This window comes from Sceloporus occidentalis, unplaced genomic scaffold, assembly GCF_023333645.1.
Source record: "Sceloporus occidentalis isolate IW3139 unplaced genomic scaffold, rSceOcc1.0.p SCAF_52, whole genome shotgun sequence".
NCBI classification, from domain to species: Eukaryota; Metazoa; Chordata; class Lepidosauria; order Squamata; family Phrynosomatidae; genus Sceloporus; species Sceloporus occidentalis.
The window spans coordinates 3,703,530-3,719,111 of record NW_028317032.1 but is presented as its reverse complement, the minus strand read 5'-3'; the positions used below and the strand labels follow the sequence as shown (position 1 = coordinate 3,719,111).

General features: G+C 40.8%; 1 protein-coding gene across 1 annotated transcript in view; it reads right to left on the bottom strand.

Annotated features, from left to right (window-relative positions):
* LOC149288346 (NBAS subunit of NRZ tethering complex-like) overlaps positions 1-15,582 on the bottom strand; it is a 278,953-nt gene that overhangs the window by 98,264 nt on the left and 165,107 nt on the right. The window contains exon 42 of the mRNA XM_089491881.1: positions 7,916-8,145. Coding sequence (XP_089348007.1) covers positions 7,916-8,145 — 230 coding nt within the window. The remainder of the gene's footprint in view (positions 1-7,915; positions 8,146-15,582) is intronic.

The window sequence follows — 15,582 nt, the reverse complement described above, 5'->3', positions numbered from 1 at the left end:
GGTCTGGAGACATGCTTTGCCAGTCCATCACCTTTACCCTCAGCTTCTTTAGCAAGGCAGTGGTCGTCTAGGAGGTGTGTTTGGGGTCCCTATCATGTTGGATTACTGGCCTGCAGCCCAGTCTCTGACGAGAGGGGATCATGCTCTGCTTCAGTATGTCACAGTACATGTTGGCATTCATGGTTCCATCAATGAAATGTAGCTCCTCAGTGTCGGCAGCACTCATGCAGGCCCAGACCATGACACTCCCATCACAATGCATGACTGTAGGCAAGACACACTTGTCTTTGTACTCCTCTCACCTGGTTGCCGCCGCACACGCTTGACACCATCTGAACCAAATACGTTTATTTGTCCTGTGGTGATCGGACCACAGGACATGGTTCCAGTAATCCATGTCCTTAGTCTGCTTGTCTTCAGCAAACTGTTTGCAGGCTTTCTTGTGCATCATCTTTAGAAGATGCTTCCTTCTGGGACGACAGCCATGCAGACCAATTTGATGCAGTGTGCGGCGTATGGTCTGAGCTCTGACAGGCTGACCCCCCACCCCTTCAACCTCTGCAGCAATGCTGGCAGCACTCATACGTCTATTTCCCAAAGACAACCTCTGGATATGACGGTGAGCGCATGCATTCAACTTCTTTGGTCGACCATGGCTCGGCCTGTTCTGAGTGGAACCTGTCCTGTGAAACCGCTGTACAGTCTTGCCCACTGTGCTGCAGCTCAGTTTCAGGGTCTTGGCAATCTTCTTATAGCTTCAGCCATCTTTATGTAGAGCAACATTTTTTTTTTCAGATGCTCAGAGAGTTCTTTGCCATGAGGTGCCATGCTGAACTTCCAGTGACCAGTATGAGACGATGAGCGATAACACCAAATTTCACACACCTGCTCCCCATTCACGCCTGCGACCTTGTAACACTAACGAGTCACATGACACGGGGGAGGGTAAATGGCTAATTGGGCCCAATTTGGACATTTCCACTTAGGGGTGTACTCACTTTTGTTGCTGTGTGTTGAGTTATTTTGAGGGGACAGTAAATTTACACTGTTATACGGGCTGTACACTCACTACTTTACATTGTAGCAGATTGTTATTTCTTCAGTGTTGTCACATTAAAAGATATAATAAAATATTTACAAAAATGTGAGGGGTGTACTCACTTGTGAAATACTGTATATATACCCTCGGCCTTGCATGGGGGGGGCACTTAAGTGGATAACTGGGTTCCAGGAAAATAATCCAGGATTTTGATTTTTTTTATATAATTTTACAACCCATTTTACACTAATTATATGTCCCAATACTACTTTCACCGAATTCAACTGGACAATGCCCTATTAATGTCATTTCCATCCTCCATTTCTCTTCCATTCACCCTCACGCGCCCTGCTGTCGCTGAATCCTCTGGTTCTTGTTCTGCCCTCTCTGTTGATATTCCACCTCAATTCTTCACCATTGCCACTACTTTTCTCAAGGTATTTCGAAATGTTTTTAGACTCCTTAGTGACCTGTGCTGCAATTTATGGTAAGGTGCTATAATAAAAATGGGTCTGGGTACCTGGGTCTGTTGCAAAAATCATGAAACAGATCAGAAATAAGGAAAAATATATTATGTAGTCCTTAAAGCCTACAACTTCTGCATAGTTTATTTGGGGATATATAATATTTAGGGTTGTATAAAGTCTGTGTGTATTGCAATAGATGTTAGAATTCTGTTGAAACATGTAGGAACTTTGCAACCCATGCTTTGGCCCCATTCTAAAATATATTCAATTCTAATTCTAATATATATTGTTTTTGGCTACAGCATGCAAAAAAAAAGTAAATAGACAAAGATTCTCAACACTAAATTTCCAGCCTGTCAATCAAACTGCTGTCTTGCAGACACTTTAATTGTTTTCTTCCTGTCAAAGATTTCATGGTTTCAGTAACCATAGGACAGCCATTTTTTGGTAATTCCAAGGCCTCTAACATCGCACTGACAGCTTGTAACAAGAGCTTATCTGTGTATAACAAGTGCACAGCGAGGACTGGAGCGGGTGGAGAGCGCGGACAACCGTCCTGTCTATGCGTGTCAGATCTCCATGCAAATCGATGCCCTCGTCTGATTTCTGAATGACAAGAATGCTTCCCGGTGCCCTTTAAAACACTCTACCGGCTTGGCTCTGTTTCATCGACAGTGACATGTAACGGAAGAGCTCAACCTAGCGACATAATAAATATATATCGCAAAAGAAATGCTGATGCTTGTTTTTTTGTTATTATAATTTTTTTATTTTTTTTTATAAAGCTTCTTAGAACTTCACCGAAGTTTCTCCTAAGCAAAAAAATAAAGAAAAGCATAAGCAGCTGATGACATGGTAACACTTAAAACAGCAGGGGGGATTATGCCGCCCTCCACTTCGTCATTTCGGTAGCAGCATGAGTACATAATCACATTTTCCCACAAAACTATTACTGAACAGGAGGAGAGGGCGAGGACATTCTATTCCAGGCGGTTTTATGAAGGGCAAAGGATTGATCGGGGTGTCGGGATGGACCCTACTGTCATCTGCGTTCAGCAACCACAGGCCATCACAAGAAGGAGCAAAAATAAAAGTCATGTTTCCAGGTAGCTATCACCTATGTATTGCGAGGGAATGCAAATATATTAACCCCTTAATAGCCACTGGTGCTTAACTCTGCCCGTTCAACTGCTCTGGCGTTCTCACCCCACTGAGTGCCAACTTCAAAGAGGAATCTAATTGACTTGTCACAAAAAAAGGATAAATAAATAAATTGGGTGATTTATTTGGTTTAAAGACCTATTTTTTCTGAAACTGCCTGATCGCTGTACTGTTTCAGGTTTACTGAAATGGGGATTGTAACTACAAAGCTACAGAGAAATAACCAACATGATCATCCTGTGATCACGAGTGTAAAAACTAGTGGGTCCAAAAAAAAGTCTCTTTTCAGTCCCTATTAGCTTTAACCAAGCGCTCATATTTCTGTGATTCCAGTACTTTTATTCTGTGTGTGTTTTTTCCCCTTAAGAAGCAGTGAGGGGCTGCGGTGCGAAGCAGTGAGGGGCTGCGGTGCGAAGCAGTGAGGGGCTGCGGTGCGAAGCAGTGAGGGGCTGCGGTGCGAAGCAGTGAGGGGCTGCGGTGCGAAGCAGTGAGGGGCTGCGGTGCATACTAATGCAGAGCACAAAGCTTCTCGCACTGAAAAAGTCTAATTAAAAGCATATAAAAACACTATAAAAATGATTCATGGAAGTCTCGAAGATCAGCAGCATGCCATAATTGGCTCTTTCACACTTTGTTGTTCTCATAGACCGCGAATGGCGAAAACTTATTATTGTTCCGTACTAACCCCATCAGTTATTTGATACAAATTCAGTGATGTTTCACAACTTAGCAAATAGCAACGCGTGCGAGATTAGTTTAACCCCTTCGTGACAAAGGCTGATTTTACTTTTTGTACCCTTCGTGACAATGGCCGTTTTAACATTTCTGCGCTGCTCGTGTTTAGCTGTAATTTTCTTCTTTCCTGTTTACTGAACCCACACACATTAGATATTGTTTTTTTCAGGACAAGAAGGGCTTTCTTTAGATGACATTGTTTTGATTGTATCATATTATTTACTATTAAAAAAAGTATAAAATATGGTGAAAAATTTAGAAAAAAATGACTGTTTCTAACTTTTAGTTGAAAAATCTTTTACTCATCTATAAAAGGTAATAAAAAAACCTGCTAAATAGATTCTACTATTTGTCCTGAGTTTAGACATACCCAATGTTTTTATGTTTTTTTGCTTTTTTCTGCACGTTATGGAGCAATAATTACAGGTAGCGTTTTGCTATTTCAAAGCCATTTTTTCCAAATCTGGTAATTCTTCCCCCCATGTGCCATTTCGGGTATCTTTGAAGCCGGCCAATGCAATTTACCCCATCAAGTCATATATTTTTGAAAACTAGACAGCCCAGGGTATTCCAAATGCTGGTATTTTAACCCTTTCCAAGCACTTATTCTACCATCAGCCTTTGTCAAACTTTATGGTAGTAATTTTTTTGCATTTGTTTTTTCACACACATTTTACTTTAGGTATGAATAAACAGGTTCTGGTATATGTCACTATCATAAAACACCCCAATATGTGTTTAGCAACATCTCCTGAGTACAGCGATACCTCACATGAATGATTTTGCCTGGCTGTTCGGGGGCAAAAGGGCCACATTTGGGGCATGCACATTTTTCAATGTTGAACTTTGGCATTTGGGGATCCACTGCCCATGCCCTATTTGGTACATCTTTGAGCCGGGCCATTTCAGTATGCCCAATAAAGCTATATATTTTTGAAAACTAGACACCAGGGTATTTCAAATGCTAGTATTTTAACTCTTTGCATGCACACATTTTACCACCAGCATTTTTTCAAAGTTTGCAGTAGTATTTTTGTGTGTGTATTTTTCCCACACACACCTACTTTATGTATGAATTTACAGCTCTTGGTATATGCCGCTGTCACACGACACCCCAATATGTGTTCAGCAACATCTCCTGAGTACAGTCATACCCCACATGCATGGGTTTGTCATTTTTGGGGGGAACTAAAAGGCCACATTTGGTACGTGTGCATTTTTCTAATTGGAAATTAGATGTGTGGCCATCCTTCCCCCCGTGTTAATTGGGACCTTGTTGAACCCGGCCAATTCAATTTACCCCATCAAATCATACATTTTTTTAAAGTAGACACCCCATGGGCATTTAATATGCCAGTATTTTAACTCTTTCCATGCGAGAATTGTTTTAAGCTAATATGCTAATTTTAGGACTTGCTCACAAAAATATATTTTTTATATATATATATATTTTTTTTGCCTTTTTTTAATTTTTTTAACTTTTTTCAACTTGAAGGTTCCCCTGATAGTGACATCAGTGGGAAATTATTTTTATATTTTACTGTTTTTTTTACTATTTTTTTTCTAATTATTATTAATTTTATTTTTAATTTATTTTTTCTAATCACACTGTGATTAGAAAGCTGAGCTCCATTGACTTGCATGGTTGAATGCAGTACCTATATTCAACCTGCAAGTGGAGCCGGAGCGGTCACAGTCCATCCCCAGGTAAGTGTTTGGTTCGTTGATCGCCTCCTAAACGCTTTTAAAACGGGCGTCCGCCGCCATATAAAGTATGGCGGATGTTGACGCCCCGGGGAGGGGCCAGAGATGGCCCCTTTGTGCCGATAATGGCGTTGCTGAATGCCTCGAGGTCGAGGCATTACAGCAAACGCCGTTTCGGTGCAGAAAGCGAAAATAGATCGCTTTCTGCACCCGTTTAATGACGTGCCGGTCCTGGCACGTCATTTGTCGTTATCGACTTGAATTTCCGTGACGTGCCCGGACCGGCAATTGTCATCAAGGGGTTAACCTGTTGGCTCTTCACTGCATACACAACTATATTTCTCTTCTAAGTGTTTATAAGTGCTCACTTTACGTCGGTTCCATCAATTTGCCAGGAAAACGAGTGGAGGAACCACTGAAGGTGTATCTGCACCAGAGCCCTACTGGCCTGCGATGCTGCGGAACACCTTCATCTCTTCCTCCCTTTCTGGTTCGCGGTTTGACTCGGTTGCCGTGTGTGACACTACGTCCATTGATTATTTAAAGGATCAGAGAAAACAAGAGCCACCATGGGCCTTGATACAATATTGCACTAGACCACCAGACCATGCATCATGTTCTCCCTGTACTGCAGATATAGAATATGATAAATATGAACACCGTACCGGGTTACACATGCCTCAGATCACCCCTGCGTCCATCAACATCATATCTAACACGCTAAGAGCTCTAAAAAACGGCTATCCTCAAAAATATACATCCCTGCTATCCCCAAAAATATATATCCCCGAAACACTGTTAGAACACAACGTATGCATTCCCTTTAAAAAATATATTTAAAATATTAAAAATAAAATAGTAATATTAAATTGTTTTTAAGTCTGCACGTTCTTACGCTGTAATGGGACACAAGGACTGGATACCGCAGTATATAATGAGACTAAAGGACTGTGTTTGCTGCAGTTCAACGTTATTAGCATAATCAATAATTTGTGTAGCTTTCCAACAGTTTTCGGCTTTAAAAGACATATTGGTATAAAGAAAAACAAGATATTATATTCCTCTGCAACCTGTTCAGGCTTCAAAAAAATGCCCGTTTGGAATAGAAACACTATTACTTTCTGGGGGGGTTAGCGTTAGGGTGTGAGCAATGATTTATCACCAGGCTTCTGGGGCAGTTATTTAAGGTGCTTGCTCCCTGCGTAATATAATAAAGAGTTCTTGTTTGTAAGTTTGTGTCGAACAGAACTCAATGTACACTGAGCATGTTGTCTAACAAAAATGTCTCAAGCTTCCTTGTTACTGGATCAGCTGGTGGAGACTTCACCTCTAAGCAGCATTTGGGGGTCACTGCCATAGAACTGATCCAGAGCAGCATCCTAGCTGCTCCCCCAGACCAACCATAGCGAGGGGGGTCTTCCTGCTCCATTGTGGATCTTCTACCTTGAGTGTGACATCATAATGCAGTGCTCCGCGTTACAAGCGTACTAGGTCGGCCAACACCCTAACAGGACGAACAGCCCTGTCAGCAGAACACAAGAACATGCCATTCTCCCCAAGATATTTAAATCTCCGAGCCGGGTAGTCTTGTATACTTCCCTATTCTTATTTCTCACTGAGAAGCCTTGAAAGCGGGCAGACGGCAATAACATTTTAAAAATGCATGGCAGAAAGATGCAATCTAATCCTACGTTGCTATTCCAAGCCACAGTGCAAATACATTATTATGTACAGAGATGTTCTCTTAATCTTGCAGGCTAATTGGTATAACTTCAAGTGCTCTAATATAGCACATCACGGAGATACTGCTGTTTCACTCCCTTTTTTTCTCTCTTTGCAAGACGGATACCGAGGCTTGAGAAGATTATCTTTTGTTAATGCATTGCGAGGCTGAGCGAGATGAGAACATTGTAATTTGGCTGAGTATCACACTATTCTTTCTTTGTTTGGCTCTTGCTTATAATTCATCACTAGCACAGCTTAGCATGTGGCTTATTTAGCAGATGAGGAGAGTGCAAAATATTTCTGGAGAATAATGGGGTTTTTTTCCCCCCCGGCCTTTAAAAATATACTCAGGGTCTATAAAACCTCATCAGAAGAGGGGTTTGTGCCCTAAACCATTTGGTGCTGCCAATGTTATTTAATTTCTCAAATTAACATGATGGAAAGTGTCACGAGGCCTGTCCTGTGTACAGAACTAATGCTCTGGACAGGCGTATCCCACAGAAATGTTCATTGACTTCACTCTGCATTATGAAGGGCCAACCCCAGCTGAGCTTCTCCTGAAGAAAGGGCTGAGCTGGCCCTGTATAATGCATTATTAAATGAATGAAGTCACACTTACTCAGCCCATCTTGAATGATAACCCCACTCGGTGGGAACAAGCTTGCAGAGCACAAGTGGAAACTTCATGTTAACAAAAGCTACTGAAGGAGTTGGGGAACAGAAGGCAGTTCTGATAAATGCTGCACCACATGAGAATTAATCATAGCAATGAATGAGAAAAGTGCTGCGTCTCCACTTCAGCGTGGTCTTTAACAACAAGCAGCTCCGGCAAGCAACCACCACAAGAAGCCCAGAGGACCACTTAACATTTAGATGGGTCTTGGATCCATTACCATTGTTATATGGATAGAACATCATACTTCTGCCCCCGAGAGCCTAACAACATACCCGTTACTAGGGAAGAAGTAGTAACAGAGACTTAGAAAACTCCAACGCACAATCTCCATACACTGTTGTGAGCCAGAGCCTAATGTTTTTTTATACCAGACGTGACAGACAAAAAATGTATGAAGAGACCACTTACTCGGCGAGCCCAAGTATTGTGTGCCTTTTGTATTCACCATCGGTAGCAAAGCGCTGGACATCTACTCCTTTGCCAAGGCCCTGCAGAATCTGGGCTTGTGTGAAGTCCACCAGCCGCTCGTTGTAATAATGCAACTGCTCGATCAGGGTAACCAGCTCCACGGGCCAGTTAGCGTTGGCATAATCCGAGACGTACTTGGTAACCATTTGGATTAGTTCCTTAGGATCCGCCTAAAGAAAAATAAATAGCATTAAACACAAAAGACACTGAAGTGACAATACCACGGCCAATTGAGAACCCTAAGGAGAATGGAATACTTAAGCGGCTACAGTCTACCAGTGTGAACACATTGTAACACATTAATATTCTTTCACAATAACGTTTAGCGCTTGCATTAACAGGTAGCAAATGACGCACAAACATACATGCAAACCCATTCCTCAGTACGATTTAAAGCACCGGTAACAGTCCCCTTGGATCAACAGCATCTCTGGAAAATAACTACTAAGAGTGCTAAGAGCGATGTTTTTCAGATGCCCTGTTTCCAGGAGGATAACACTGTCACTCTATCACCTATTCTTCTGCTATAGCAATGACCCGATGCTATGGTAAAGGGGACTGGCCAAACCAATCAGAAACATAATATTATGGTATCATTTAACGGGGAGGAATAAAGTTAAGATGCTGCTCCCATTGCACGTGTAAGGTAGGATTGTTATGCACATACATACTGAATATATATATATTTTAAATTTATTCTGTAAGTGCCAAGTTTATTTAGCGAGTAGAATTGTAAAATCTGGTCTTTTCATGGCGAGCAAAATAATCTTAATGTATACCACAAACTCACACTTACACTCAATTATTGAACAAACTGGCTTGCCGCCTCTGATTGTTACTGGATAACGATAGGGTTAATTACAGCACAAAATCCACCATGCCAGGCAAGCCAGCCCCAACTTCCCTGCAGACGGGAATAATTAAAGGGCAAGCTACACGCTTGGGGTTCAAAGCGTTAGCACGGGTCCTCGAAAACTCATTCCTTGTGGAAAGCCTTTAACCCACGGAGCGCTGTAAAATCAACGCTGTGCATCAGGAGACGCTGTAAAGGGGCTCCTCGTGAAAGTGGATCATAGCGAGGAAATAATTTACTCTGAGTGCTCATTTCACGTCATTAAGCATAATCCCAGGTTTCTGGGACAGGACTGCATTCGGTGTGATTATGCGAGCAGGCACATTTCTTGATGCCGTGAACCATGTGGATGTGTTTTAAGAGTTCGTGTTCATCGCTAAGATGATCAGAAACAGAAGCACTCTAGCAATAGACCCCATATTACAGGAAATATTGCGTGCAAGTTATTTGTGTCTAAACAATTCCTTGCTAGAGTTTGTCGGGAATAAGAAAAAAAAACATGCGTACTGTATGGCTTCCTTTTTGTCTAGAACATAGGCTGGAAAGATGCTGAAAACTCTACGACTTTCTGTACAAATATATTTCGCCTTGGAGTAGCAGTCTACATAATTGTAAAGCACTGAGCTGGGCTGGATTCTAGAAGTCAGGTGGCCACCACTTCTAAAGCTGGCTAGTAGAAGTAAGGTGTCAACGTGGACATACTGAATGTCTCACCTCGAGTGCTCCAAAAACACGTTTGACTGGGCATGTCTACTGGAGCCAAGTGAGGAGTCTGTGCCTGTAGAAATGGACTTTACTATGTGTGACCAGATCTAAAGAGGTCTATTCACAAAAGTCTTAGGTGGTAGGCGATGTAAACAGTTCCATCCACTAACAAAGCTTGTGTCCCACGACTATTTATTAATATTCTGGTCACATTCAGGTTGATGAAACTTTATGAAAGTTTTACAAGTTGCAGCCAAGTTTCTGGATGTTGGAAGATCAATATGTAAACTTTCAACTTGTAAATTCTGTTGATAAAAATATCTTGGATTCTTAGATCTTTTGTCACAACTCCCATGGATTTAGCAAGGCACAACCATTTTTTAGCATCTTAGACTCTTAAGTATCTAATAATCTGTGTCTTTGATGGGATCATGGGTTCAACTGAACTTTGTAGAACCTGTATTTAAAGCCTATGGATTATCGGGTAGAGAACAATTACAAGCGGACGTAATGTAAGGCATGGTAATCAGAAAAAGAACAAAAACACTAAACACTAAAAACAGACAAAACCATACAGAAAAATACATTAACATACTAAGAGAAAAAAAAACAGCTCTCAGAACCAAAATTCAGATGAATTTTGAAGTGCACAGGCTGTAATTTTATTAAAACCATCTTTAAATGGCAACTCGGAAAACCTTCAGGAAACACAAAAATACAATAATTTTCCTCTAAGCATAACAAAAGCATCTAAGAGTAATTCACTGAGTATTCAGCGACAGACGGACTTCATAGAGTACTTTTTTTCTTTGGGCTTAATTGACTTTTCTACTTAAAAATTCAGAATTCAGATGATGACGTGGTTTGCTGTTTATCCCAGATTTCAAATGCACATCATATAAGTAGAAAGAGGTTGGCAATTAAGTGACATAATATCATCAGATTACCTGAATAATGATCTTTGATCAATGATCATTTATGGTTAAAATACACCTAGAATAAACCCTCCAGAGGTTTAAACAATTACATAAGTCCTGGCCTTTTGTTTCCTCTGCTCAACATTAACATTTAAAATATAATATTACAAATATATGCCCTCTAACTTGCTTATTACAACAGTAGAACATCATCCTTGATTCAATCATCAACCTCTACAGATCATCTGTGATTCAATCAATGCATCCCTACCCAAGCAGCCCTCTCCTACTGCTTCACTTCCCCCCTCAACCACCAAATAGATTGCAAGCTTGCAGGACCAGGGCACTCTTTTCCTTTTTATACTAGTTTGCCCACACTATAAAAATGTAAAGTAAAGCTGAAAAGACTAACACAAAGATAAAAACATTCAACTTTACAAAGCGAATGAGTTTTAAATCAAGTGAAAGATTGTCCTGCTACTGATGTAAATGATGAAAGAGAATCACAGTAAATGTAGTTCATCGATAACACAAGACCCTCCGGGTTTGACCCGGCGTCTTCAGGTGTAGCCTTCCTTCCCTGGCACTCCGAGTCAGTTTCTTCTTTCTCTGAGCGGTCGTGGCCTCGCCCATGGCCTGCCCACGTACCGCCTATTACACGCCCCCTTCTATTGATACCAGCCCACACTATCTCATACAACAGGCACGCCATGTGTGGCTACCCTCAGACAAAGCCCCCCCCACCTCCCAAGAAAACAGGGGGCTCTGGAAATCCTGCCCTAGGGTTGAATCGTTCCTTTAATAGATGCTTGTAAGAGCATTCACATAATCTAAAAGAAGAACCAATGATATGAAACCCGTGCTAACGGGAAGAAGAGAATATGTATATAAAATAATCGAGGACATTGGTATCTTAACAGAAGGCCCAAGAGACGAGGAAAACAAAAGAGCAAACTACTTTATGCTTTTAATGAGGAATTTATCAGCTGAGTTACCCACTTTTCTAATTACGACGTGACATTCATATCCAATCTGCACTGGTTCATTACGTTCTTATACTTATGCCACGGGAAACTTTTCCTAGGCACGTAATGGATTATTTTTCTTATTATTATGGTGATCAATTCTTATTTTTTATATTTACGTTGAAATATTTTCTGGTACATACATAGCCCATAAAAGATAAAGCAATCTTCTCTTTGAATATCTCCTGAATTACCTGCAGAAATATAGAATTATACGTGGAAGGCGAATCTGCCGCCGATAAGTGCAGGTCAGTTCCGTGGAAGATTTAATTTTAGAGTTTGCAGGATTATCAGACCATTAACATTCCGTTTAATGGATTTCTCTGCCAAGCTAACGCAAACCCATAATTTATTGCGTGCTTTCACTCTAAATTCCACTGCAACATTATTGCTCCACTTACTCCATAACACCGGAATCGATTTTGTTATTTCTGTAAAAATAGAACCCAGGCACATGTTTAGACTGATATATAAACACACACACACACATATATATATATACATACATACATACACATATACATATATACACATATACATTCACACACACACACATTTATATAACGAAATCTCGTGGTTTGGTTCTGTCTTATTTTTATTGGATTCAAAAAGTAGTTACCAGAGGTAGACTACATAAAGCGTCTACCTCTGGTTGTTGAAAAGAAGATGAAAAAAAGGTTTTCTTTCAAACCATCCCAGATATTTCTAATTGTTTTGAACCATTTGAAGGAAATAAACTCCCCTCTCACCCATATTGTGTAATTCTCCGGGTTCGACCAGGAGTCTCTGGATGAAGCATTGCTTGCCCGGGTCTCTAGGTCTGTTTCTTCTCTCTATGGGCCGGGAAGTATTTGGCTACACCAGGCCTGGACTGGCCACCTGGACCACCACCCCTGGAGTGCGAAAGGCCAATATCATTCCATACAGTGTGCACGGTCTCTCATATCCAGCGGTTGGCCCCTCTTATGATGTTGGTAGCCGCCAACATTATAGAGTTTCAGGGCTGCCCAGTTCGACCCTGAGTTACATCCATTCCCTTCTTACGTCTTTCCCATTCTCTGCACACTAAAGGCTGTCTGCATAACTCCATGCATAACTAACCCCACCCCCTAACAAAGCCACTCCCATGGAACAGGAAGCGATCTGGGCAGCCTTCCTTGAGATGTACTCAGGTATGCTCTAACCATGGACACCAGTACATTAATGCTTTAAACTTTCTGAGAGCTACATAAAGCATCTGGACTGGTCTAGTGATTCATCTTTTCTGACCAGCGCTGCGTTTATGTTCTTGTGTGACTATACAGTCCATACCCTTAGATACCAAAATCTCAAACAAAATTAATGCTTTATTGTGCCTTTTCCATATCATTAAAAAAATGCATACATTGGCTAATTTTGATGTCTTCACTAATTAAAGCAGAATAGACTGTAGGCTGCAAAAGCTGGGCCCTCTTCGCCTTCTCTATCACCTAATGTATCAGTTTGTCTTAGTCTGTCAATTCTCGTCTTGTCAGACCCCTTGAATATATGTATTGTATTAAGCGCTGCGTAAACTGTTGGCGCTATATAAAGATAATAATAATAATAATAATAATAAATGTGTAAATCTGATTGTCAAACTATATATATTGCAAATGTCCACCCCCCCCCCCCCGTATAATAAAGCTGGAATCAGCTGGCGCTCTATAAATAAAATGTAATGTAAGAAAATATTATAAACTGTGCTGAACTTCCTACTGATCAATCAGCCAAGAATATGATATCTCCTGCTGGGAGGCTGTTTCATTTATCTACTACCCCCTAGGTACATCTTCCTTACAATGCATCTAAGCCTCTGACCCCTAGATTTATATTATAACCTCTTGTTATAAAACCCCACCTAGCATAGGCAAAGCTTACCAAAACAGAAGCACAAAAATAATCTCATGTTAATTCTTGTCACATGAAGAATGGAGACAATGTCAGGTGACCCGCACCTTGTATCTATCTCTCTCTGTCAGTTTGATAACAAAATATCCCAAATCGAGTGCACTAAGCGTGTAGAAGGAAAGGTTTTAGCAGTAATGGGGATTCTTGCTCCCCGCAGTGTGCTCAGTAACGTGCCGGCCGGCACTGACTCTTTGTATTCGGATGAGCTGTCGGTAGCCGACGGCGCCCACGCCTTCATGACACGAGACGTTGTAATAAGGGTAACAGTGTAGGCGCAGTGAAGCTCGGACTGGCACTGCCTGCAGTAATATATAACAATGCACACAAAAAAATAAGATAAAATGTTTTGGGGGATTTATCTGGGGCAAACATAGAATTTGCTCCTTGGTCTTGTCTTAGGTTCAGGATAGCTATATATCCATCTCCCTCATGTTTAAATCTCTCTACTTATCTCTCACTCTTAGTAAAATAAAACTTTCTTATACTACATTACTTTCTTACACTAAACCTCTGACCCCTTACTTTTTCTAAAATGTCCTCCATCCTGTGCCTTCGTAAATCCCTTAACACATTTGAATGTTCCTATCGCATCTCCCATCTCTTGTCTCCTCCAAGTTATACATATAGAGCTGGTTTAGTCTTTCCTGATATTTTTTTTACCCCACAATATATTTTAGCAGCCCTCCTTTGAACTCTCTCCAGAATGTCCATCTCCTTCTTCTCCAGAAATAATACTCTAGGTAGGGTCTCAAAAAGCCTTTCGTACTAGAGAGTATTAGGTCCATTAGAAGGCATCGCTAATATCTACAAACTGTCTGCTCTGGGTCTAGTGGAAAGAATAGAGAAAACTTATAGTCACACATATATTCACACATTCACGCTTACATTATACAAACCATGCACGTATTCTAGAAAAAGGACCATTGACATCTGCATGGTCCCTTTACTTTTCCAGGGGGTTCCTTTTGCAAATGTATTGGGGGGATTTTGCAAGAAAAAAACTGCATAAAAGTAATCCCAGAAAGCATTCAGGGACATTAAACCCCCCTTAAACCAGTGCTGGAAAAGTTGTCCTCAAGGTATTAATTGTTCACACATCAGGCAACTTTGTCAACCAAAATTATTCATCACACAGAGATGGATACTAAACTATTTATATGTAAATGAAATAATTTCGCAATATAATGAGTTACTGGCAAGTCATTTAATGTATCCATCAGCCATCCATCATGCTGCAAGCTTTTTGTTGCTTTTTGGCAAAGTTTCCAGAATACTGGTTTCCTCATACGCAGTTTATTATCTGCTTTCACCATTCTGTACATGTTTAGGTAAAAAAAAGTCATTCTTATCTCCGTTTACCAGTCCTCTCTGTGTCTGGGTGAAAAGTAATCCATTTCCCTGGATGCCTTTTTATTTATTTTTATTTTTTACTAAATGAGTATACTTTTTACCAGTGCCAGGATCATTCTGCATATCCATTTAAGCCAAAGCAACCGGCTAATTTGGCACCTGGACTGAGAATGATGTAAAGGATCCGAGAGCAAAGTTAAGCCATTAATAAAACACGGTGTATTTGTAATGTATAATGAATAATTAGATTTAGACAGTAATAATCACACGAGAAGACATATTACTTAGGACCTGTGAAACCAACTTAATTTTGCGAGAATGATCGTGTTCAGTGATTATTCTTCAGGCCCAGATGATAGATTGGCACCACTATAACCTTCAACTTCCAGCCTCCAATAATCAGTAGAGCCAAAGCCACATTTATTTTTTCATATGCCACCCATTTCTCAATTTATTTTTAAAAACATAATAACACAGTAATATATTGGGGGGGGGGGCAACCTCGCTGCCGATCCAGAAAAAGGCAAAAACTTCACATGGAAGCAATTTCCAACTGTGCCATCTTTGATGTCCCTAACCATCTCAGCAGAGTCTCCATAAATTGCATTAAAGGGCGCTTCGCTCTGTGCTGTGTGATGCATTTAGGGCACTGACTGCAGAGGGGGCGGCTGGGTGCGCTGCCATGGGTCAGGCCAATGGCCGTGTCCATAGTACATACATTACTTGTTAAATATATCCGTGTATAATGTGCTTTGGCAAAACATTAAGTCCTATTTAACTACATTTAAGTGCCTGTTATTTCCTGGCTTGAGCATTGTTGTTAGACTT